Source organism: Candoia aspera, chromosome 7, assembly GCF_035149785.1.
Source record: "Candoia aspera isolate rCanAsp1 chromosome 7, rCanAsp1.hap2, whole genome shotgun sequence".
NCBI lineage: Eukaryota > Metazoa > Chordata > Lepidosauria > Squamata > Boidae > Candoia > Candoia aspera.
The window spans coordinates 498433-522068 of NC_086159.1; the positions used below are offsets into that span (position 1 = coordinate 498433).

A 23636-nucleotide genomic window follows, 5' to 3' on the forward strand; every position below is an offset into this window, starting at 1 on the left:
TCGGTTCAGGCTGGGCCGCCCCCAGCTATCCCACTTCAGGCTGAGCCTTTTGCTCTCTGCCTCTGAAGAAAACGCTGCCTCCCAGCAAGGCCACTGTCAGTCAGTCTTTCTAGGGCTGCTGAGACCTTGGGGAGGGCTTGGTTGGCAAGGACCTGCACCCTCCTTGTGCCGCCCATCCCTTGTGGGCAGGATGGCTGGCAGCAGTTGCCAGCGTGGGCCTCCCCTCCATTTTCCTGGGGCCTTGGGGGACAAGGCTGATGGCCGAGTGACTGGTGTGGCCCCCGCCCAGTGGCTGCTCCTCCAGAGGGCCTCTTCCCTCCTGCCTCGGGGAGAGCAACGGGTGGGCCAAGCGGCGAAGGCAGCTGCAGCTCTTGTAGAAATGCAGGCATCTCCAAAAAGGAGGGATAATGCCTTTGGAGCAAAGGCCTGTTCCGGGCAGCGGGGGACACTGAGCAGAATCGCTGGGTACCTCTCGTGACTCTGTTCCCTCCCCGTCCCATCCCGGCAAGGGAGCTGCTGTAATGCCTTCCCCCAAGGATGCCCCGTGACTGTCCTCAGGAGGGGCCAAGGACCAAGGGCCTCCGAAGTGTGAACGAGCAGTAGCAGGACAGGTGTGAAAAAGGACCAGCAGGAAGGGTGGCCTGACTCAAGCCCCCTTGCATGATCGGCTTGGCGGGTGTGTGTGTGAGGGGGAAAGCAGTTGGCGGGCTGCTCCAAGGACTGCTGGGACAGCCCGCCCCCCTGGTAGGGGGCGCCATCGTTGGAGGCCTTCAAGCAAAGGCTGGATGGCCACTTCTCGGGGGGGGGGGTCTGGGGAGCCCTGCCCTTTGCAGGGGGTTCCCAGAGAATTCCACCAAGAGTTGCAGGCCAGTTCAGAGCTTGGCCAATGGATGGATTGTGGGAAGGGATGGAGTTACTTGGTTGAAGGGGAGCCATGGCTGATGCTGGTCTGCTCCAGGCTCCTCTCTCAGGAGAGAGCTGCCCACCCCCTGGCTTCTGGCAGACCATCGCTGCTTCTGTTCAGTTTCTTCTGCAGTTGCATGGATCTTGCTGCTCTCAAGGGAGGAGGCATCGGGAGACAAGGGAAATCAACCAGGAACCCCCACCTGGGAGCCATTCCAAGTGGGCTCCTTGTGTCTGGGTGGCGCAGGTTTCAAGGGAGGCAGAGTGTCACGGGGTGTGTGTGTGGAATTAACCTGGACCTCTTGCTCCCATGCCCTAAATAAGCATGCCTTGTAAAGCGTGCTCCAGAGCGGAGAAGGCGCAGGATGCCTGACTGCTAAGGGAGGTGGGGGTGGGGGGGACGGATGGTCTGCAATGGAAAGCTGCCGTGGCCTCACCTGCTATCCATGCTTTAGGAAGAACATCGTCTCCGTTTGCCCGGGAAGCTCTCGCCCATCAGGGATTTAGTTCCCCCTCGTAGCGATGGAAAGGCCCTGTGATGCCCAGCAGTGCTCCTGAATGCCCATCTTCCTTCTGCCAGGAGGGGAATTCCTGAAGGACTTAGCAAGAACCCGAGCAGGCGTTGCTGCTTTATGGGCCTCCTCTCGTAAAGCTGGTCTTTCATCCTCCTGGAATCAAATGTCGTCTGAACCTCAGGGGCTTTGTCGAGTTTTTCCAGGTTGGACCCTGGGAGAGTTGCTGGGGCCTGTTTCTGCTTGCAGCCACTTGGGTTAGCTGAATCATTAAAACAAATTGACTGAAAAGGAGCAAATAATAAATGGAGCGTGGGCTTTAACTGTGGGCTTATTTATGTCCTGATTGATTTGGAATGCATCACCTGTAACATTAATTGCTGAGATTGCTTTAAGGTTCAGGTTTCTGTTTTCCAGCCCTTCCTTTAACGGACAGGGAAATGAGGACTCTGCCCAGGAAACAGGGCAGCGTTTGCCCAGGTAACGTCCCTTCGGAAATACCCACTGCTTGCCTCACCCAACGGCATGAGAGGCCTGGTGGCCAAAGCCTCCCCCAGATGGAGAAGAGAGAATGGCTGTGCAGTTCTACTTGTTAGGGGTCCATTTGAGCCGGAGGCCAGGACTCGTTACGTGGAAGCATAAATGGTTTTATGGACCATGTGGGAGGCAAAGACAGGCCTAAAGAGAGTGAGGTGATGGCCTCTTTTTATAGACTCAGGCAAATTAGAATATCCAGGTGATTAGGTAGAGCAGCCAGGCGTTTCATTGGAGGGAACACATCCTGTGCCTAGTGAGGTCGTTGGGATATGACTATGAGGTCCTGGGGCACGTAATGGAAAAAATGGGTTTTTGAAAGAGCAAAGAGATACTCCATGAACAAGGTTCCAAGGAGATGGTTAAAGAGCCCTCCCCCCCCCCCAATTCCTGGGGGCAGGATCAGCTGGGGGCTCTTGGAAAAGGGGCTGGGGGGAGGCCCACCTGAGATCTCTCTGGCCCTGGGGAGGCGGCTTGGGGCTGAGCAGATCCTGAGAGCCAGACAGACTTTCCAGAGGGGAGGGGGCTGGTGGGTGAGGAGAGCAGTGGGGGATCTGGCTGGCAGGGGTTCTGCTGTTCTCTGTTCTTGAGCCCTGCTCGCTTGCCAGCCTTGTGGTGGGTGACCAAGTGAGCCCCTCTGCTCCGCTAGGCTGGAGTGAGACCTGCTTTGCTATCTCCAAGGAAGGGAAATTTTGTTGGCTTTTAGGTATGGCCTGCAACATCTCTTGGCTTGGGGGATAAATGTGTGCCAGTTGTGTGATTTAAGCCGGGGTGGGGTGGAGAGATGCAGCGGTTGACAAGCCAAGGAGATGTATCGGAGGGGAAGGCCTAACGCCTTGCCGGAGCATAACTCAGTGGCTTGGAAACCTGGATTGATTGCTTTACTTGACAGGCACTCACACGGGGTATAAATTCTCCTGGCAGCAGCTCAAGAAGAGAAAGGCTTCCATCCCCTCCCCAGCTTGTCGGTCGGAGGCAGAGGGGAGCCATGGCAGCCACTGCCCCCTCCACAACACCTGTGTTTCGGCCCAGGTGAAGCCCCTCCAGGGCATCTGCGAGTGCTGGAAAGGAGGGTCTGCAGTTCCAGGGGGAGCTGGTTGTCCCTCTGTTCCTGGGCATGGGTTCAGGTCCCAGATGCTCTCCACCCTTGGCTTCTGTGTGTGTAGGTGCTTGGGCAGAGGGGTGGAAGGGATCAGAGAGCCACCTTTGCTGATGGGCTGGTTATTTCTCTCCTCCTCCGATTCGTCAATTCAGTGTCTGGGGTACTTTAACTGGCAATGCCCCTGGGGCATTCAGGAGCTAAAAGGACTTGGTCTGAAAACCATCCTTCTCCCCACTGCTTTGGGAGCACATGGATACGAGCAGGTGGATTAGAGAGGGTGTCTTTTGTCTTCCTAGCTAACAGACCCATGCATGGGAGACTGTGGCACGTGGGGAGAGGTAGGAAGGTCTGCTCCCCCAAATCCCCTGTTTTCAGCAGCTCCATGGTTTGGCTGGAGGGATTCTTCCTGGGCCTTGGGCCTCCCACCATTCAGCTGGCATTGGGGCCTCTATTTGGAACTGAAGTAATAGAGGAAAAGAGAATACAATGGTGATGGGACTTACGACGGATCCTTGGAGTTGTGGCTATCGCAGTATCCCTGCGGTTGCGTGATTGTGATTAGGGCGCTCAGCAACCGGCTCGCAATTACAACGTTGCAGCGTCCCACAGTCACATGATCATCATTTGCGATCTCCACTGTTGGCTTCCCACAAGCAAAGTCAATGGGGAAGCCGGCAGGAGGTTGCAAATGGTGATCACATGGCCATGGGGCGCTAGGACGGTGTGGGATTTGCCTAACAATGGCACCCCAGACTGCCACAACTGCCGCTGTAAGTCGCGTGATCACATGATGTGCTTTACGACTGTGTCGCTTAGCGACAGAGTTGCCAGTCCTGTTGGTCGTCGTTAAGCGAGGACTACCTGTAGAATGACAAGGAATGAATCTGCGCACAAGTCAGAGCCGCCATTAAGGCCTGTTTCGTGGTGATAAGGGGCAGCAAAATGGTGCTTAACTGCCCTTGCCGCGTCTGCAGAGAGTTGCCAAACGGCCTTGCTGGCAGCAACCCAGTTCCTCCTGCGAGGGAGGGCTGGGCCAGAGGGTTTCCTGGGCTGCTGTAAGGAACGCCCCAAGTGCCTGTCTGATAAAGGGGCTCAGATTTGTTCCCAGCGGGACTCTGGCCTGGAGGCAGAACCCGTGGAGGTGGCTGAGGCTCAGTCTGGCCTGGTTATCTGGGGGCAGGGGTTGATCAGTTATCTCTGCGTTGATGCAAGGTAGAAGCGCCTGCCAGAGCTGCTTCCAAATGTCCTCTGGACGTTCTGGACTTGATCATGCCACGGCTCCTCTGGCCCAGGCAGCAGAGCCTGCGTCTCTCCACAGGGCCCGCTGCCTTGCTCTCCGCAAGGCCCAGCTCTCTCCACGCTCCCGTTTACACCCACATGAAGCTGCTGGGTGGGCCATCCTCAATATGCTGGGGAGACCAGCTGTCCCTTCTTGCCATGCGGGCTCTGCCTCAGTGTCTGCAGGCTGCGGGGGCCTGGGTGGGGAAGAGCAGGCTTTGGCTCTGCCCTGCCTGGACTGAATGGCCAGCGAGTCCCTGGTGCTGGAGACCTTCTGTCTTTGGCTCCAGAGGGGTCGCGATACCCAAACAGAACCAGTGTGCGATTTCAGGGTCCCCCTGGACTCATGGCTCTTGTTCGAAGAACAGGTGGCAACGGGCCAGCAGGGTTTTCACACAACTTCATTTTGTGCACTGGTTCCTGAATTGGGAGGTCCTGCTCACAATCCCTCGTCCCTTAGTCCCCTCCTGAGTAGTTTACTACAATGCGCTCTACTTGGGGCTGACCTTGAAGACCCTCTGGAAACTCAGGCTGGTCCAGAATGCAGTGACATGGGCAGTTAAAGGGGCGCCTCTGCACACCCCTGCTGCACCCCTGCTCTGCAAACCCCAGTGACTCCCGGTGTGCTTCCGACTGGCATTCGTGTTGCTGATTGCCTCCTGTTCAGCCTTCCAAGGCATGGGGTGCATTATCTACAAGGCCGCCTCCGTGCCCCCCACTGTTTCTACCCATCCCACTGGGTCCAGCAGGAGGGGCACGCTCTGGGTCTCTTCGATTTAAGACCGTTATCTAAAGAGACCTGGGAGGCGTGCTTTGTCTCTCACGGCACCTCCCCTCCCCATAGCCCCCAGGATTAGATTGACCCTGGCCCGGCCAGCCTTTGGTAAAGTGTGAAGACCAGGATGTGCCCCCAGGCCTGGGGATCGGGAGGCTAGCAATGGTTTTGTTTTTACCCTCAGCAACCACCACAGGTTTCCACGCTTTGTTAATATGGGGTTTTATTATTTTTAATCTGTTGTTAGCCATCCAGAATCATATTTCCGAGATGGACGGCCATATAAATCCACTTAATAAATAAATAAGTAAAAGATAATGAATCAGTGAAAGAGGAACAAGGCTTGTTGGAAAATTAATCTGGGGTGAGCCCAATATTTATTTTAATTATGTACTGGGTGGATTTATATCCAGCCTTTTCTCTGGGAGGCTCCTTTGGGATTTACATCCTGTCAGATTCTGGAACTCCATCCTGCAACAAAACTTGTTCTCTTCACACGTGTGTGCGAAGAGATGTTCTTTTGTACGTTTTGTCACTTCAGCACAGCTCATACACTCAGTTAATTGTAACTGAAGAGCGGCTACCAGTGTGGGATAAAGCGAGAACAAGATGCAAATTAATTGATTTTATTTGGTGTGACTTGGGTGGAAGATTAATTGAGTGGCTTTATTGCCTGTGAAATTATTTATCAATTTGCATGTAGAGATATGAATTGGTGTGTGAGACTCCATCCACATAGGCTTGAGTTTGAACCTTTTAAATACCCACCTGGCACGTACAGTTCTTTGCAAGCTGCCTCTCTTCCTAAAGGGAGCGCTTGGCCTTTTTTGGCAGAAGGCATTGGAGATGCAAATGAAGCATCTCCCTTCCCCTGCCAGCTCTCTGCTTTGCTGCTTGGGTGCGGGAAGGGGGCCGAGCCAGGAGGCCTCCTGGGCCTTAAGGGCGGTGCTAGGCGAGTCTCTGGCCCTGCATGCTTGCTCCCTGGCAATTGACCTACCGCTGCACGCCCATCATTGGGGTGATCCAATCAGTAGGGGAGTGGCCGTAAAGCTGAGAAGGGGTTATCAGTCCCGGCAGGTGATGCACCTTGCAGCTTCCTGGCCGTTCCTGCCCTGCCAAGGAGGTAGTTCTCCAGAACTCCTTCCTCAAGGACTGTGAGGGCCAGGGGTCTGCCTTCAATCTTCCCGCAGGAGCCAGGGCACCGGGCCCACAGGGATCCTGATCTGGGCATCTTGCTTGAAGCCCTCCATCTGCTGCTGCAGTCCATTTTTGCAAGTTAGAACCGGGGCCAAGACAGGAAGCCTTCAGCCTCCTTGCTTTGCAGCTTGAAATGCAGTTGAACAGCCGAGCGGTCTCTGGAGAATCCCCTTTCAGATGAGACTTCTGCAAATGGAGGCCTAATCTTGTGTGAAAGCTTTTTCTGAGCAGAGTCCAGGGCTGTGCGTTGGAGAAAAGAGAGAGAGAGCCCCTTCAAGGACACCCAGATGCCAGGGAAGAGGTTTCTGGCACTCCGCTGGTTCTCTTCCTTCCAGTATTCTTTACGTTTTATTGCAGTTTTGCTAGACAGCTGGCCAGCCATTGGCTCGTCACCAACAAGGCTTTCAGGTCAGACTGCTTATGCAGTAAGCTAGGAAGCTTGTCAGCAGATCCCTCTGGAAGCAGGATGGGTGGGAGGAGGTAGAAGCTGCTCTCCACGGCGGTGTGGAGGAGCCACCCGAGAGGGGTCTGGCCTTCCCCTCTCTGCTGGGATGGGGCCCAGGCAGCCTCCGTTTTGGGGGCTGCCACTGCTGGGCCTTTTGGCAGCCCAGGGGAGGTTGACCTGAGAGGCGCTCCCCCACCTGTTGGAGGGAGCTGCAAGGAGCGTGGCGGCCAGGCCAAGCCAAGGTGTGACATTAACAGGACATTTGCTTGGAAGGTCCACGCAGAACGATTCACCCTCTCCATAACATTGTGATCTCTTTCTATCTCCGCTCCTTTTGGGTCATCTGATAGACTCACTGTCCCCATTTCCTGTTTCTGAAGGATTTATTTATCTCTTTATTTATCTATCAAATTTTGTCACCGCCCATCTCCCCCCAAAGAGGGACTCTGGGTGATTTACAATAAAGCTAAAAAGATTAAAATACAATAAAAACAATATGGTACATAAATATAAAATATAAAATGGCATCAAGGTGGCAGTTAAAAATTCAAATTCAAATTCATAAACATATGAGGATTTTGGTTGTGGGGAAGAGAGCATGTTTCTAAAATTCCCTTTGGGTCTAGTAATGCCTTCCCCCACAGTGATTCTGGTGTGCTTGGTGCAGTGCCTACCTCTGCCCCAAATGGAGGGCCACGCCCTATGGGCCTCTAAGTCCACCTGCTTTCTAGACTGCCCAGGAGGTCTTTGTTTTACTGTAACTTTGCCTGTTGAATCTTTTGGGTTTCTAGAGGGCTGTATAAATATCTAATGCATCACTTTAGCAGTGCCTGAAAGCTCAGTGAGGCCAATTCAGATTAAATGTGATGCTCCTGGTTGTTCACCCGTTGAAGTGCAACAGGGCTGTTTCAACTCCTGCACAGGTTTTGGCCCTCCCATCTCTGTTTCAGCCAGCAGTGCTCGGGCATGTTTTGAAAAGGGACTGTCCAAATCCCTCTTTCCTCTGGCCCCCTGGTTTATCAGCTGGAAGGTGGGCGGGGGGGGGGGTGCATGTGACGGGCGACTGGAAACCCTGGCTGGTTGGCTTACCATCCACGGCCAAAGGGAAGCCTTTGCAGGTGAGCTTGAGAACGCCTCTGGGCCCCCACTGCTGCTCAGGTCGTGGCTCAGCGTCAGCTCCTGCCAGCTGAGGCTAAGTCTGACTCTGGCCAGAGGCCTATCCCTGCCAGGGCAGCCTTGGACACCTGTGGCTGGAGCCTGTCCTGCCAGGAACTGTTCAGTCTGGGTTGTCAGCAGGCCATGCAGGGGTGGTCCATGAGCCAGACCTCCTCTCTTCATAGCAATGCCAAATGCCAAGGCTGGTGGGTAGCAAAGGAAGGAGTGGGCTGACCTGTGGTACGGGCACAATGGAACTGGTAGTGGCCTCAGATGGTCAGCTCAGACCCAGCTCTGTGTTGCCAGCCAACTCCCACCAGGGGCTTCCTCGGAAGGAGAGGGGCTTGAGGGGGGAGGACCAGAAAGAGGAGGGGGCAAGGGAGGGGCAGCTTGGAAGAGGAGCTCGCTGATTAAGAGGGGTGGAAGAAGGCCGGGCAGCAGGTGGGGGTGCACGTGAGCTGGAGTGCTGTGCTGTGCAGCAGCTGGAAGGGTGGCAGGAGCCGTGTAGATCAGTCTGCACGTGGGGTGCTCGAGGCCCTGGCCCCAAACCATGGGATGTTCTAACGTTCCATGCCCCCCCCAGAGATGACTCCGTGAGCACCATTGGGGAAGGCACCACAGTTTTAAAAAATGAAGTAGGTGCCTGCAAGGCTTTTCAGAGAAGGAGAGCAGACTGAGGCTGCCACGTACGCTGTGTGTCGTATTCCACCGAATCCCTTTTGGTATCAAAAGGGATTCGGGGGAAACCGGTGCCTGTGGAGCTGGCCTCGGCCTGTGGATGGATGTGCAAAAGCAGAGACTGGTCTCGAGCTTCCGCCTGTGGCTGGGCCAGGAGGAGCTTTGGATCTAGGGCTGCTGCTGGCCGAGCAGCCTCGCTTTCGGCAGAGGGCTGGAGAAGCCGCCTGGAGGCCCAGGGCTTCGGGAAGGCGGTGGGCAGGACCACGGCAAAGCCATTCAGGAGAGGCAGAAATAGGGTCCCGGGTTGCCTGGTGGCTTTTGGGAAATGCCAGCCTCTCCTCCACGCTTCCTGTCTGGGGGCACATGCTTCATGTGCCAGAGGCCCCTGCAGGAGCCCCCCAGAGGATGGTGAAACCGTGCCCCGTGGCTTCTGACTGGGGGCGATGGAGGCGGTGTGGGGTCTCCTTGTTCAGAGCAGCGAAACCGCAACTGCAGGGGCAGCAGCAGCCCTCCTGTTTGGGCAGGGGTCTCTCCTGGAAGGCGCCCTAGAAGAAGGTGCCCAGGTCCCGGGCTGCACGGAGATTGAACTGCTGATCCTCCTCTCTTGCTTCCCCAGGACAGGAACCGAAAACTGCGCCCGCTCTACGACATCCCATACATGTTTGAGGCCCGGGAGTTCCTGCGCAAGAAGCTGATCGGGAAGAAGGTGAGTCGCATTGTCTGGCAAGGGGTGGGGGTGGGGGGGCTGCGGGGGCCTGGCCTGGCCTGGCCTGGCCTGGCCTGGCCGAAATGTCTCCCCCAGGCCCCTCGAGGGAGCCCTGCGTGGTGGTCACCTTCCTGCCCTGTTTTTGCCATGGGGCGGCTTAGGGCTGAGGTCCTTGGAGAGGGAGGGGGTGCGCGGGTCTTGCTGAGAAGCTGTGCTGTTTGCTGAGGCCTGTCCAGACCTGGGAAATCTCTCTCCTGACGCTGCAAGCACCCCCTGCCCCTTGCTGGAGAGGGCGATGCCATGCTTGCCCCTTTTCAAGCTCCTGGGCTTGGTTGCTGGCGGTGGCGGGGAGAGAGGAATGGCCTTCCTTGTGAAGTGTCCACCAGAAGGCTCCTCCACCCTGGGTGTTTGCGTGCGCTTGGGTGCCCAGAGCTGGGAGCAGGCCTGTCCCTGGCCCGGCGCTTGGTCCACGACCTGCTCCAGCAGCAGCTTTACCCTGCCTTGTCCCTCAGCCGGGGCAAAGCAGCCCCCTCCCCCAGTCGCTCATTTTGGGGTGCTGGGATGTGCTCTGGGCTGACCTCCTGGGAGCCTGCTGATGTGCGTCAGGGTCAGCCTCGCTCCGAATAAGACACGGACTCACTTAATAGGGATTAAGGATTTCCGGTTTATTGAAACAGTTCTGACAGAAACAAAAACAAGAACGGGGGTGCGGTGGTGAGGTGCCCTGTATATATCCTCTTGCGGGGTCCCGTGCTCCTCCACCCTTCATTGTCCCCAATCCCCCTTGATGGGTTTCTTGATGGCTGTGTGGGCGTTTTCCCGGTGGCTGTCCTTGTCCTCTTGGGTCAGGTGTGTCCTCCAGGGCACCAGGTGCAGCTTATCACTGCTTATCTGAAGTCCTCCTATTCAGCTGCATATGATTCCATGGGTGTGGGTGCTTTGGGTGCTTGTTTTAAGCGCTGATTTAATTATCTCCTTCCTCTCTCTCTTAATGATCATGATCCACGTTGTGAGGCTCTTTGTGGGTTAGGGTTAGGGTTAGGGTTAGGGTTTGGGTCATGACAATGTGGCTCCCTGACTTTACCCCATTCCCACAGTCTTCCTTGAACTTTGAGGGGGGGCTTGTGATGCATATGGGGAAGTGGGGGGCCCTGGCCCTGAATAGGCAGTGGCCCCTTGCTCCTTGCTCCCCCACCCAGTGCTTCCTGGCTACAGCTGAAAAGGGCTGACTATGTGCAGAATCAGGCTGTTCTCCTGTCCGTTGCCCTGGGGATCTCAGGAGGCTTCAGAGAGGGGCGGGGTGTGTTTGTGTGTAGGCAGGGGGGGGCAGGGTTTTCAGGATGTGACAAGTGGCTGCATCCCTTGAATTCACAGAGGAAGCATGAGTAGAGTAAATATGCAAGTCTATTGGTGGAATTGATGGCGGTTACAGAATTTGACCGCTGGGGCAAGCCCTGGAAATTCTCTCTTCTGTCTTCGTGGGAGAGCCAGGAGCCAGTTGTTGCCACACACAGACACACAAACACACACCGCCTTCCTGAGAAGCTTGCAAATGGGGAGGGAACGTAGGTGCAGGTTAATTCTCAGGCAGTTGAGCTTAAACGAGGGGGGTGCTTGTGCCTGGCAATGCTCCTCCTCCTTCCCCAAATGCCACTGGGCTACTACCATCTCCTGCTGTGCCAACTTGCCTGTTCCCCCACGCACGTTCTTCAACCATCGGAAGGGCATTTTGGGGTTACTGTGTCGGCTTCACCATCAGTGAACATCCTCCTCCTTGCCCCCTGGGTACATCGTCCCCTTCCCTTGTGAAGCCCGTCTGTCTGTCTGCAGCATGCAAAGTGGTGTCCTTTAGCAGCCCTTAGCAACTCTGGGCTTCCTGATCGCCTCAGCTAGTGAGGTTTTGAGGAATCCCTTCCTTGCTCCTTTGTGGGAGAAGTGCCCCCAGCAGCACCCAGGGGTGCCAGTCCTCAGCAGGTGCCCGCTCTTGGGCCTCCTCCCCCCAAGGAGGAGAGATGGGGGGAGCCTCAGGAACGGCAGGCTAATCTAAGATGGCAGGCCTTTCCTGGATCACAGCCCACCATCAACTGTGAGGCTTAGAGGCCTGGGAGAGGATCTGTGCTCCTCCATGCATGCATCTGCCTGGGGAGGAGTGGGGGCGTCTCTTGGCAGGAACATCTGTCTGTCTGTAAGATTGACAGGGCCTGCTGTGGACTGTGCTGCTGCTGCTTTAGGCAAGCGGGTCAGAGAACTCGGGGGGGGGGGAGAAGGCCCCCCGTAGCTAATGGCGGGCTAGGCAAGGGTCTCCTTGTCCCGGGGCTCTTCCTGGCACCTGCTTTGTGCCCTTTGCTGTGCCCTTCTGCTGACAAGGAGTGGCTGTCTTGACCAGAGCTGTGATGGGCACCCAGCCCTGGCACAAGGAGAGCCTGCCTTTGACCTCAGGTGGCCCTCGGGCATTGGAGCTTCTGGCCGGCCTCGTCTCTGGCTCTGCAGCAAACTTTGCGGCCCTTACTAGCCAAAGCAGCTTTACCCAAATGTCTTTTGTCAGTGCCACGTTTTTCACTTCAGATTAATTTGATTGAGCCAAGTGATGAAAACGTCCTTTACGCTAATGATCAAAAGAGCCCCCAGGCTGGAGCCGCCTCCTGATGGGAAGTGACAGGCTGAGCTGAGGCCGTTCGCGGAGGGGACTGGGCTGAGCCGCCGTCCCCCTCCCAGCCCCTTCCCCTTGCTGCTGAGTGAGATCGAGAGCAAGGGTGGCCCCAGAAGCGGGCCACGGGGCGTACGGAGACGGCAGGCCTCCCAAGGGCTGGCGGCCAGGGGGTGGCACTGCTCTGCCCACTGAGCTGGGGGGTAGGAGCGTTCTCTCCCTCGGCCAGGCTCGGCAAGGGCAGCCAGCATTCAGCCCTGGGTCGCCACCATGTCCTCGCTTTCTGGCTCTTGTGTATGTGCCCACTCGTCTGCCTGCCTGTCATCCTTCGCTCCGCGCTAACAACCCGGAGAACCTCCGGTGGCCTCGCAGTGCTGCCTGGGCAGCCGTTGGGGGCTCCTCCGCCTTCCTGAATCTCCCGCCTTGACCCCGGTCTGAGGGGGGCGGCCCCCAGCTTCCCTGCTTCTGGCCCTGTCTCGTGCTCTCTCGCCTGGCCTTGGCTGCTGGGCTGCAGCCACTGCTCCTGGAGGCCCCTGAGCACCGTGTGAGCACCTTGGGCCTGGTCACAGGGGCTTCCTGACGCCTCCTCCCTGGCTGGGATCTGGGGTGGGGGCGCAGGCAGGGGCCTGGCTGGCGGCTTGGGAAGTGGGCGAGAGGGAGGCTGTCCTCATGCTCTGCTCACTGGAGGGGCCCTGTGCAGCTGCAGGAGTGGGGGGGCTGGGAGCAGGGTGCAACCCCTTGGGATGATGGAGGTGGTGGTGGCAGTGCCTGGGAGGCACTTGGTAGCCAAGGCTGGTGTTCTGGCCAGGTTCCACCAGGGTAACTGCTCTGAGCTATCTCTGGTCTCCTCCTCCTTGGCAGGGGAACGCGCCCTCGCAAAGCAGGTGGGGGGAGAGGAGGCGGCCCGGGTTGGGTGGCCTCCTGCCTCTGAGGATGGTCTATCTCCCTTTCCTTTGTTTCATTCCGCTTGTCTGTCCCTCCTTCCCTCCAAAGCCCCCGGTAAGTCACAGAAGGAAAACCGTCTGCAGGAAAAGCAGTTGCAATTGCAACCTAGTCAGGAGTGTTTTGCTGGATCCCTGTGAAAGGCTAAAACACGTTTCCTCTCCTCTTTCCGTTTTGTCCCAGGCAGTTGGGTTTCACAGCCCGCCCCCCCAGCATGCAGCACCCTTGGAACAGCTCAGCTTACCGTCCTGCCTCGGTTGGCTGGGCTCCCTTTGGAGGGCCTGACCAGGCCAGCTGAGGAGGGCTTAGAGCTGGGGCCCCTCCAGCAGGGTGGCCAGAAACCCCTGTCCACAGCCTGGGATTGCCTTGCCTAAGGCTGGTGCTGTAGAGGAGCTCCCGTTAGGCTGGGCAGGAGACTGGGTGCTGAGTGCATCTTGCCTTTTCTCCCCTTGCCAGATTTTGCCTGCCCCTCCCCACAGGGGAGAGCCCCTCTCTTGTCAAATGGGGCAGCAGCAGAGCCCTTTCCTAGGGGCAGGCGACTCCTCCGTCCTCTGTAAGCACAAGGCCTGACTGATCCCACCTTTCTCTGTCCTGGAGGCCCTGGGGAAGCCGCCAGCAGCCCCCTTGCCGGAATGCAGAGGCCACGCTGTGACTGGGACCCTGCCCTGACAAGGAGTCTGGGAGATGTCCTGCCTTTAGAGCTGGTGGATGTGTCTGTGGCTGGGCCTCCTGGCCAGAGGGACGCAACCTGCCCCCCCGAAACAAGTCCTGGCTTTGGCCTGTGGAGAAAAGAGAGGCTGCCCGGGGTCCTTGCAGAGGGGAGCCACAGCAGGCTTTATCTCCCCCCACCCTGGCGCTGGCGCACCAAGAAACCCTGGGCTTCCCAGCCAGGGAACTCCCGAACAGGGAGCCCCCTGCCCGGCCCCTCCCACAAAGACGGCTTTGCTCCAAGGAAGTGGGAGCCGAGAGAAGGTGCAGCTGCTGCTGCTGCTGCTGCTGCCTCTGCCTGCTCAGGCGTAGACAGACTTTTGTTCCCGTGACAGGCCATTATCCATTTGCCTCTGACTGTCTGCAAACTCTCTGGCAGTGGGCAAAGTGGGGGGAGGGAGGCCGTGCTTGCAGCTTAACGAACGGGGTTTCTCCCCCAGTCTCAGTTTTTCCTTCTGACTGCTTTCTTTCTGCAACGCCGCCTTCCCTGCACAGCCTGGATTCGGGGTTTTCCTCACCTGCAGAGCCACCTGCCTTTCCTTCTGATGGGATTCTCCGTTTCTCGGGCAGCCGTTGCTGGGCTCTTGGGAGGGAACTTTGAGTCTGTCTGTGGATGTGCATCTCTGCTCGGCTGTGGCTGCCCGACTTTGGGGCTTTATTTATTTAATTACGCGTAATTACAAATGCATGCTGTGCACCAGTTACACCCCTTCCTGGATCGGGAGGCCCTTCGAACAGTCACTCATGCCCGTGTTATCTCTCAGATAGACTATTGCAATGCGCTCTACATGGGGCTACCCTTGAAAAGTATCCGGAAGCTTCAGCTGGTCCAGAATGCAGCCGCGCGAGCTGTTTTTGGTGCCCCCAGAAGGGCACGTGTAACACCGCTGCTGCACGAGCTGCATTGGGTACCAGTCTGCTTCTGGGTCCAGTTCAAGGTGTTGGTTATCACCTTTAAAGCCCTACATGGCATGGGGCCAGGTTACCTGAGGGACCGCCTCTTTCCCGTTACATCAGCCTGTCCCACCCGGTCATGCAGAGAGGGCATGCTGAGGACCCTGTCTGTAAGAGAATTCCATCTGGCGGGATCCAGGAGGCGGGCCTTCTCTGCAGTGGTGCCCGCCCTGTGGAACATGCTGCCCCTGGAGGTGAGATTGGCCCCATTGCTCCTGGCCTTTCAGAGGAGTCTGAAGACCTGGTTCTGCCTCCGTGCTTGGGGCGGAGAGGGGAATAGATCTACATGGGGATGGCTGCTATAGACCACTCCTCCCACACTTGGACTGTTTTAGATTCTTTTGCCACTTGGACTTTTTATTTTTTACTCTATTTATATTATTTATTGCTATAATTTTATATTGTATATTTTATTCATTGTATTATTGTTTTAATTGATTATTGTAAACTGCCCATAGTCCCCTGATGGGAGGAGATGGGCGGGGACAAATTGGATGGATGGATAAATAAATAAATAAAATTAGGTTTCAGCCCAGCTGCTCAATCACTCTGGGCCATGGACAATTAAAAGAAAACAACATATGTCAGAAAAGAGTGCAACTCCGTGGCGCAAATCAAACCAGAATCCAGAGGGGCGCAACCACCATCCTATCCCAAGGCCTGGGAGAACAAGTGGGTTTTTACCGTTTATTTACCGAAGGGCGGTAAGAGGGGGCAGCAGTGTAGATCTCTGAGGGGACGGCGTTCCAGAGGATGGGAGCTGTCACCCAGAAGGCCCGCTGCCTGGGTCCTGCAAGAGGACATTGCTTGCTTGAGGGGGCGCAGAAGGTCTCCGCTCCACCTGGTCTTGCCAGACGGGCAGCGACAGAGGGAGACGAGGGGTCCGCTGATAGCCAGGCCCTGGGCTGTGCAGGGCTTTATAGGGGATAACCGGCTCCTTGAATCACACCCAGAAGCCAGCTTGCAACTGGTGCAGCTCACAGAACACTGGGTACACATGTGCATATCGCAAACACACCCATCTCTGCCTGTGCCACCTTGTTCTGGATCAGCTGTGTCCTCTGGGTAGTCTTCAAGGGCAGCCCCATGCAGAGCACATTGCAGTAATCCGATTGAGAGGTGACCAAGGCATGAGTGACTGTCTGAGAACCCTCCTGGTCCAATTGGCACACAAGGTGAACCTGTGAAAAAGCTCTCCGGGCCTCCTCTGGCAGGAGCTGTAAGTCCAGCAGGACCCCAGATTGCGCACCAGTCGCGCACGTGGAAGTGCAATCCCAACCGAGACTAAAGTTGGAGAGTCCCCCGATCTAGGGCCTTAATGTAACATAGACGTTCAGTCTTGGCAGGATTGAGCGGGAGTCTGTTCTTCCCCATGTGGGCCCACACAGCCTCTTGGCACTGGGTCAGGACTTGGGCAGCATCACCTAGTGGGCCTGGGGTTGAGGTGTGCCACTGTGCATCATCAGCATGTTGATGACACCTGACCCCAGACCATCCACAGCAGGACGGGGAACTCAGAGGCAACCTCCCCCGCTGCGTCTAAAGGAGGGCAGCCCCTCGCAGAGGAACAACAAAGTCTTACAGTGCAGACGTCCTAGACCTCTTTACTGTTGGGGAGGGGTGCTCCAAAATGCTCCTGCTCACTTGCAGTGGGGCTGCTTTGGAGGCTGCGGAGCACACCGGTTGTTTCCTAGGGTCGCTCGGAGCCCCTGGAGTGGGGAAAGGGGGAGTGTCAGGGTCAGTCTCGCTTCGCAATAAGACACAGATTCACTTAATGGGTATTAAGGATTTCTGGTTTATTGGAATGATGGCTGACAGAACGAAAAACGGGAACGGGGGTGATGGTGTGGAGGTGCCCCTTTTATACCCTCTTGTAGTGCCCCGGGCTCCTCCACCCTGCATTGTCCCGATCCCTCTTGATGGGACCCTTGATGGCTGCCTGGGCGTTTTCCCGGTGTCTTCCTTTGTCCCCCGGATTCGGTTGTGTCCTCCAGGGCACCAGGTGCGCCTTATCTCCATTCTTCCGATGTCCTTCTTTTCAGCCATCTATGGGTCCATGGGTGTGGGTGCTTTTGGGTGCTTGTGTTAATCCCTGGTTTAATTATCTCCTTCCTCTATTTCTTAATGATCATGATCTACGTTGTGAGGCTCTTTGTGCCTTGCAATGAGGTCATGACATGCTGCCCCCCAAAGATGTTCTTATGGTGCAGGTTTCTCTGGGTATGCCTCATGGAACTGTCTAGCTAGTTGTCTTGCCATGACATGTTGTGCCTGGACCCACTCTGGGTGTGGGAAATGTTTCCATTTCACGAGGTATTGCAGCTTACCTCTTTGCTTTCTTGAATCCAGTATCTCTTTTACTTCAAAATGTTGTTGGTTGTCTATCATTATGGGTGGGGGCGGAGGTTCTTCCGTATGCCGTTTGGATGTGCTCGTTGGCTTCAGTAGTGCACAGTGAAATACTGGGTGGACCCGTCTCAAGTTGTGGGGCAGTTCCAGTTTGAAAGTAACTGGGTTGATTACCTGTGTGATTTTGAAGGGTCCGATGAATTTCAGTGCCAGTTTCTTTGAGGGTTGTGAGGTCTTTATGAACTTAGTGGAGAGGTAGACCCTATCTCCCACTTTGTAGTTCGGTGCCTCCGCCCTGTGGTTGTCCGCATATTTTTTGTACGTGGTTTGTGCGTCTGCTAGGGCCGTTTGGATGATTGGCCAGGTTGTTGCCAGCTGTGCCGCCCAGTCTGGTGAGCAGGGCGGGGTTTCAGGTTGCGGCAATTCTGGTATCGGTACAAAGTCCCTTCCGTAGACCACCTTAAATGGGGTGTGGCCAGTGCTCTGGTGTACCGCGTTATTATAGGCTACCTCTGGAAAAGGTAGTAGGTCTACCCAGTTGTCCTGTTGGTAATTTATGAATGCCCTCAGGAACTGTTCAAGTGTTGAGTTTAGGATCTCTGTAGATCCGTCCGTGTGTGGATGCCACGCAGTGGACAGTGCTTGCTTGGTTCCGATTAGTTTTAAAAATTCCCGCCAAAACTTTGACGTGAACTGTGTGCCTCTGTCGGTCACCAACCTGTAGGGGGCGCCGTGGATCCTGTATATGTGTGTTAGGAACAAGCGTGCCAGTTGTTGTGCGGAGGGGATAGTTGCACACGGGATGAAGTGTGCCTGCTTTGAGAAATAGTCTTTTACCACCCATATCACTGTTTTCCTTTGGCTGGGTGGGAGGTCCACAATGAAATCCATGGAAATTTCTTCCCATGGGCGGGAGGGGCTGGCTACTGGCTGTAGCAGTCCTTGGGGTTTCCCCCCTTTCCGTTTGGTGGTGGCACATGTGGGGCAGTTGGCCACGTAGTCTTTCACGTCTTTTCTGAGGTTAGGCCACCAAAATTGCCTCCTCGTTAGGTGCAGGGTTTTTACAAACCCAAAATGTCCCGCAGTTTTGTCATCGTGCGATCTGTGTAAGATTTCCCCCCGCAGTGATTCTGGCACGTACAAGGCTTTCTCTTTCCAGGCGATGCTGTCCTTGAAAGATACATGGTGTCGGTTGTTTTGCAACCATGTATCTGTTTGTAGTGCTTGTGTGAGTCTTTGTTGCCAGTTTGGTGAAATTGATCGGCGGCTCCGATCGTTCCCTGTCGTTCGTGCTGGCGTGCGTTGATTCCTTGTCTGGCCGCGCGTGACAGCTGGGCAGCCCAGCTGTTTCTCGGTCCATACTGTCCCCATGATGTCGGAGGCTTGCGTGTCGTCCTGTGGCCGTCGGGAGAGGGCATCTGCCATGAAGTTCTTCTTGCCCGGTATGAATTTCAGCGTGAAATTGAACCAGCTGAAGAACTGAGCCCAGCACACCTGCTTTGGGCTGAGCCGTTTTGGCGTGCTGAGTGCCTCCAGGTTCTTGTGGTCCGTCCAGACCTCGAAGGGGCAGGTGACCCCTTCTAGCAGGTGCCTCCATGTTTCCAGAGCTGTCTTTACTGCAAACGCCTCCTTTTCCCATACATGCCATCTCCGCTCTGTTTCGGAGAATTTGCGGGAAAGGTAGGCGCAGGGTTTTAGGTGGTTGTTGGAGTCCCTTTGGAGCAGGATGGCTCCGATGGAAAAGTCGGAGGCATCTGCCTGCACCACAAAAGGCTTGGTGGGGTCGGGGTGTTGTAGCACTGGCTCAGCTGTGAAGAGGTTTTTTAGTCTCTCGAATGCCGTTTGACAATCACCTGTCCAGTTTAGTAGCGCCCCCGGGTTTCTTGATTTGCGCGTGTCCCCCAAGCCCTTAGTCTTAAGCAGGTTAGTTAGGGGCAAAATAGTCTCTGCCAGCCTTGGCGTGAACCCCCTGTAGAAATTAGTGAATCCAAGGAGGCTTTGAAGTTGCCTCCTCGTGCGTGGGCGCTCCCACGCCAGTATGGCTTGGACCTTGCTTGGGTCCATTTCTATTCCTTTAGCTGAAATCCTGTACCCTAGATAGTCAATTTGTTTCTTATGAAACTCGCACTTGGAGAGCTTTACAAACAGCTCTGCCTTGCGGAGTTTCTTGAGCACTTCTTTTACCAAGCGTTCGTGCTCACGTTCTGTTTCTGTGTAGATCAATACATCGTCGAGGTAAACCAAACCCCCCTTAAAAAGGTGGTCACGCAGGACCTCTTTAATTAACTGCATAAATACCCCCGGTGCTCCTGCCAGTCCGAATGGGAGCACCTTATATTGAAACGCCCCCAATGGGCAGTTGAAAGCAGTTTTCCACTCATCCCCCTCCCGTATCCGTATGCAGTAATAGGCTTCCCTTATGTCCAGTTTAGAGAATACCCTACCCTTTGCCAGGTGGGACAAGATGTCCTTTATTAAGGGTAGGGGGTATTTATTTGAAATGCTTGCTGCGTTTAATCCGCGGTAATCTATACAGAGCCGCAGTGACCCATCCTTTTTCTCACGAAAGAGGACTGGCGCTCCTACTGGAGAGTTGCAGGCTCGATAAAACCTCTCGCCGAGTTTTTGTCCACAAAGTCCCTTAATGCTGCCAGCTCCCGCTGGGTCATGGCATATATTTTGGGTTTGGGTAGGGGTACCCCCGGGACCAGTTCAATGGTACAGTCCGTTTTCCTGTGGGGGGGGAGTTTGTCCGCCTCTTTCTCGCCGAAAACGTCGGCGAAATCAGCGTATTTGGTTGGCAGTCCCTCTGGCAGCGCCGTCTCTCGGTGCTCTGCAGTCGTCGTTGCCCCCCCCATGGCCGCTCGGGGGTCCCTGTTCCTTGAAGGTGCTTGGTAACGCCCATCAGCAAACTTAATCTCTCTGGTTCTCCAATTAATTACTGGGTTTTGCTGCACGAGCCATGGGATCCCCAGTATGAGTAGGGGTTGCCCCACCAGTGCCACGATGAAAGCCAATTTTTCCTCGTGGCTGCCGAGCCTTAGCATGGTTTCTCCGGTGTATTGGGTGACCGGGCCCGCTCCCGCTGCGGATCCATCGAGCTGCGTGAACACCAATTGGTGCTGAAGTGGATAGCAGTGGAGGTTGAGTGCGGCTGCCAGGTCTGGGTGCATTAGGCTTTTAGAGCAGCCTGGGTCAATTAGTGCCCAGACCTTTTTGGTTTTATCCCCATGGGTGAGGGTGACACGGACGTAGAGGGTGGGGCATTCCTCACTCACCCCTTTGTCGTTGCGCCTGTCACTGTCCTCCACCTGTCCTTCGGCGCCCCTTAGGCCAGGTGGTTGTCGTTTCCCATCGGCTCGTCAGGGTTGCTTCCCTCCTCCTCTGAGCTGTAGGGGAAGTGTCTGCATCGGTACTCCCCCTTCGCTGCTGGTCGCTTTCTAGGCGCTGGGGTTGGTGCGGTTTGTGCCCTCCTCGGGCTCTCTCTGGGTGTCAATTTGGGGCATGCTGCTGCTTTGTGGTCTTCCTTGCCGCACGTGAAGCACTGCCCTTTAGCGAAGCGCCGGTCCCGTTCCTCCTTCCATGGTTGGGGTCTCACCTTCCCTTGCCTTGAAGCTGTGCGTGGGGGTCTCGCTGCCTCCGCCTGCTGCATTTCCCTCTTGGCGTGGAGGAACGTGTCGTGGGCATCCTCTGCTTCCCCCGCCAGCCGGATCCATTCCGTCAGGGAGTTGGGGTTGTCGCGGCAGAGTGCCCACCGGAGAACGTTTAAGTTGAGTCCGTGTTTGAATTTCTCAATCAGAGTCGATTGAGACCAGGTGTCCACTTTTCCGGCTAGGGCTTGAAACTCCATGGCATACTCTGCCACGGAGCGCTGGCTTTGTCTGAGTGTTTTCAGCGCCCTTTTCACTTTTTCTTGCTCCAGGGGGTCCCTGAAGTGCCACTCCAGCGCCTGCAGGAATTCCGTGCTGTCCTGCAGCGCCCGGGCCCCTGATTGGCACAACTGGACATACCAATCGGTGGCCCGACCTTTCAGCTTTATGGCCAGGGCATTGACTTTGCCCCTTTCAGTTCTGAAACAGGGACCCCATTCCTTGAGGTAGTACCTCGCGTTTGTCAGGAAAAAGAGTTTAGAGGGGTCCCCGTCAAACTTTATGCCAAAGTCCTTGGCAGCTGTTCTGGTTTGGCTCCCGGTGCCCTCTGTGCCATGCAGCGGGCTCTGCGGGGGCTGATGCGGGTCGGATTATCTCCAGTCTTCTTGCGGTGTTTGTGTCTCTCTCTGGGTCTCCTCGCAGGTCCGTCGACCCATCGTCCGGGGGGGAGGGTGGGACGTTCTCCCTCGGTCGGGCTCCTGGATCCAGGCTCCGCTGTCGCCGCCGCCGTACGCCGGGTTGTCCCTCCGCCTCTCCTGGTGCGTCTCCAGTCGACGGGTGGGCTCCTTGGGCCGGGTTCCGCCGTCGCTGCCGCCACGCTCACCCCGCCGCCGCTCGTCCGGGGGTGCCTCTGCGCTGTTTCTGCCGCGGGGTCCCTGTGCTGCCGTCAGCTGTTGTAGCATCGCCCGCATCCCTTCCTCCAGCACGTCGAGCCTCGCTGCCATCCGCGGACTCCCGCTGGGGTGCTCGCCATTCTGCTCGCCCTCGCCATTGGCCGTTGTGGAGGACGGACCTTCCTTTGGTCCCTCCGCGGTGCCAGGCGCGCCCTCGCCTCCGTGCGCCCTGGGTGGCGGTTCGTCTCGCGCTTCCTCCGGGGTTGCCTGCGAGCCTGGAGAGGGCCCCCTCACCTTGCCCCCGGTGGCCCGCGGGCTCTGGGGTGCCGGGGTGGGTCCCTCCCCCACCGCTTCCCCCCAGCTGGGTCCCATACTTACCGGGGCGTTACATCGCCCGGACCTCAGCTGCATCCCGCCCGGAGGGAGCGGGGCTTCGTCGCCGGGTGCCAAAGGGTTGCGCTGCCTCGCTTCGTGGGTTTCCATACCTAGCTGGGTCCCTCACAAGCTTGTTGGATGGGTGCTAGGTAAAAAATTTTTTGGGGTTCCCGTTTTTATGTCAGGGTCAGTCTCGCTTCGCAATAAGACACAGATTCACTTAATGGGTATTAAGGATTTCTGGTTTATTGGAATGATGGCTGACAGAACGAAAAACGGGAACGGGGGTGATGGTGTGGAGGTGCCCCTTTTATACCCTCTTGTAGTGCCCCGGGCTCCTCCACCCTGCATTGTCCCGATCCCTCTTGATGGGACCCTAGATGGCTGCCTGGGCGTTTTCCCGGTGTCTTCCTTTGTCCCCCGGATTCGGTTGTGTCCTCCAGGGCACCAGGTGCACCTTATCTCCATTCTTCCGATGTCCTTCTTTTCAGCCATCTATGGGTCCACGGGTGTGGGTGCTTTTGGGTGCTTGTGTTAATCCCTGGTTTAATTATCTCCTTCCTCTATTTCTTAATGATCATGATCTACGTTGTGAGGCTCTTTGTGCCTTGCAACGAGGTCATGACAGGGAGGTTGCCCAAGGTGCTTGGGCTTTAAAATGGCCTGGCGACAAGCCAGCGGTGGACTTTCCTTTCTCCGCTGCTGATTTAATCCATTTCTGCGACGGTTGGGAAGCCATCCCAAAGGCCCTCCTGTGTGAGGCTTGCATGCTTTGTGAGCGGAGAAGCCAGATCAAACAATGAAGGAGATGCCACTGCCTTGCTCAGTAGCCTTCGAGCTGCTGGGAATCATGGAGGGCCGTCAGGTGCAAAGATCTGTCCTATCTTTTCATCAGAACTCCTTGCCTGTGGAATTTGGAGGCTCTGGAAGCCTCCTTTTCCTTTTCCTTTTCCTTTTCCTTTTCCTTTTCCTTTTCCTTTTCCTTTTCCTTTTCCTTTTCTGCCAGCAGCAGTCATATGTCCTTGTGTTGGAACTGCTCCTGAAGACTGCCGTGGTGTGCCTTGCGTCCTTGTTCTGAAGGGGAGTCTGGTGGTGCCAGGAAGGTGGCGCTGAAGGAGAGGTCCTGGAGAACTTGTGTTCTGAGGCCTGCTGGGATGGCCCTGCAGGAGGCCCTCATGGTTGTCCTGGCTAAGTGGCCTCCAGTTTGAGATGAGGGTTGGCTTCAGGGTACAGGGAAGAGGAAATCTCTCTTTGTCTCAAGGGGAAAGGGACAAAGGCTCCCTCTGTGGGGTTGGACTTGAGACCTAGTGCCTCCTCTGGGGTGATAGCAGTTGATGGTTGCTTGGTTCATGCACTGGGTTCCCTTGTCAAGCAGCTCAGGTTTGTTATCCTGAGCATTGGTCTCCAAGGTTACCCAGATGAAGTAACAGCAGATGGTGGCAATGTGCATACTCCACAGTGTGGCTGACCCAGCCAGCGTGCTTTAGCAGCCCTTGGTCTGGGGGGGTTGTGCACCCCCATCTTCCACTCCCCTTCTTCATCTCCTGCCCTCGCTTGGTTGTGGTGAGTAGAAAAGTCACAGCTTCCCTAGGGCTGCCACCCGAGGTCGGAGGCAGGTCTGGGCGGCCATTGAAAGTGGTGTTGATGAAGGTCTCACTCTGCCGTTCGTTAAAGGAGCCTGACCTTTTTCAGGCTTCCGCTTGAGAAGGAGTCCACTTACTGAAATCAATCCATCGCTTTCAGGCGGGAAAACCAAAATGGGAGAATATGCTGCAATGGCAAAACAACAGTATATATCCATTATAGAAGTTTAAGCGAAGTCAAGCAGGAATGGCTCCCTCGTATACCACTTGTTACCCAGTGTCAGCCTTCCCAAGTAGACCAGGCAGGAAA

The 23636-nt window shown here is 56.0% G+C and overlaps 1 protein-coding gene across 1 annotated transcript in view; it reads left to right on the forward strand.

Moving 5' to 3' along the window:
* The window catches only part of SND1 (staphylococcal nuclease and tudor domain containing 1), a 140139-nt gene that overhangs the window by 45289 nt on the left and 71214 nt on the right, over window positions 1-23636 (forward strand). Inside the window, exon 11 of the mRNA XM_063308830.1 lies at window positions 9196-9285. Within this exon, the coding sequence (XP_063164900.1) occupies window positions 9196-9285 (90 nt within the window). The remainder of the gene's footprint in view (window positions 1-9195; window positions 9286-23636) is intronic.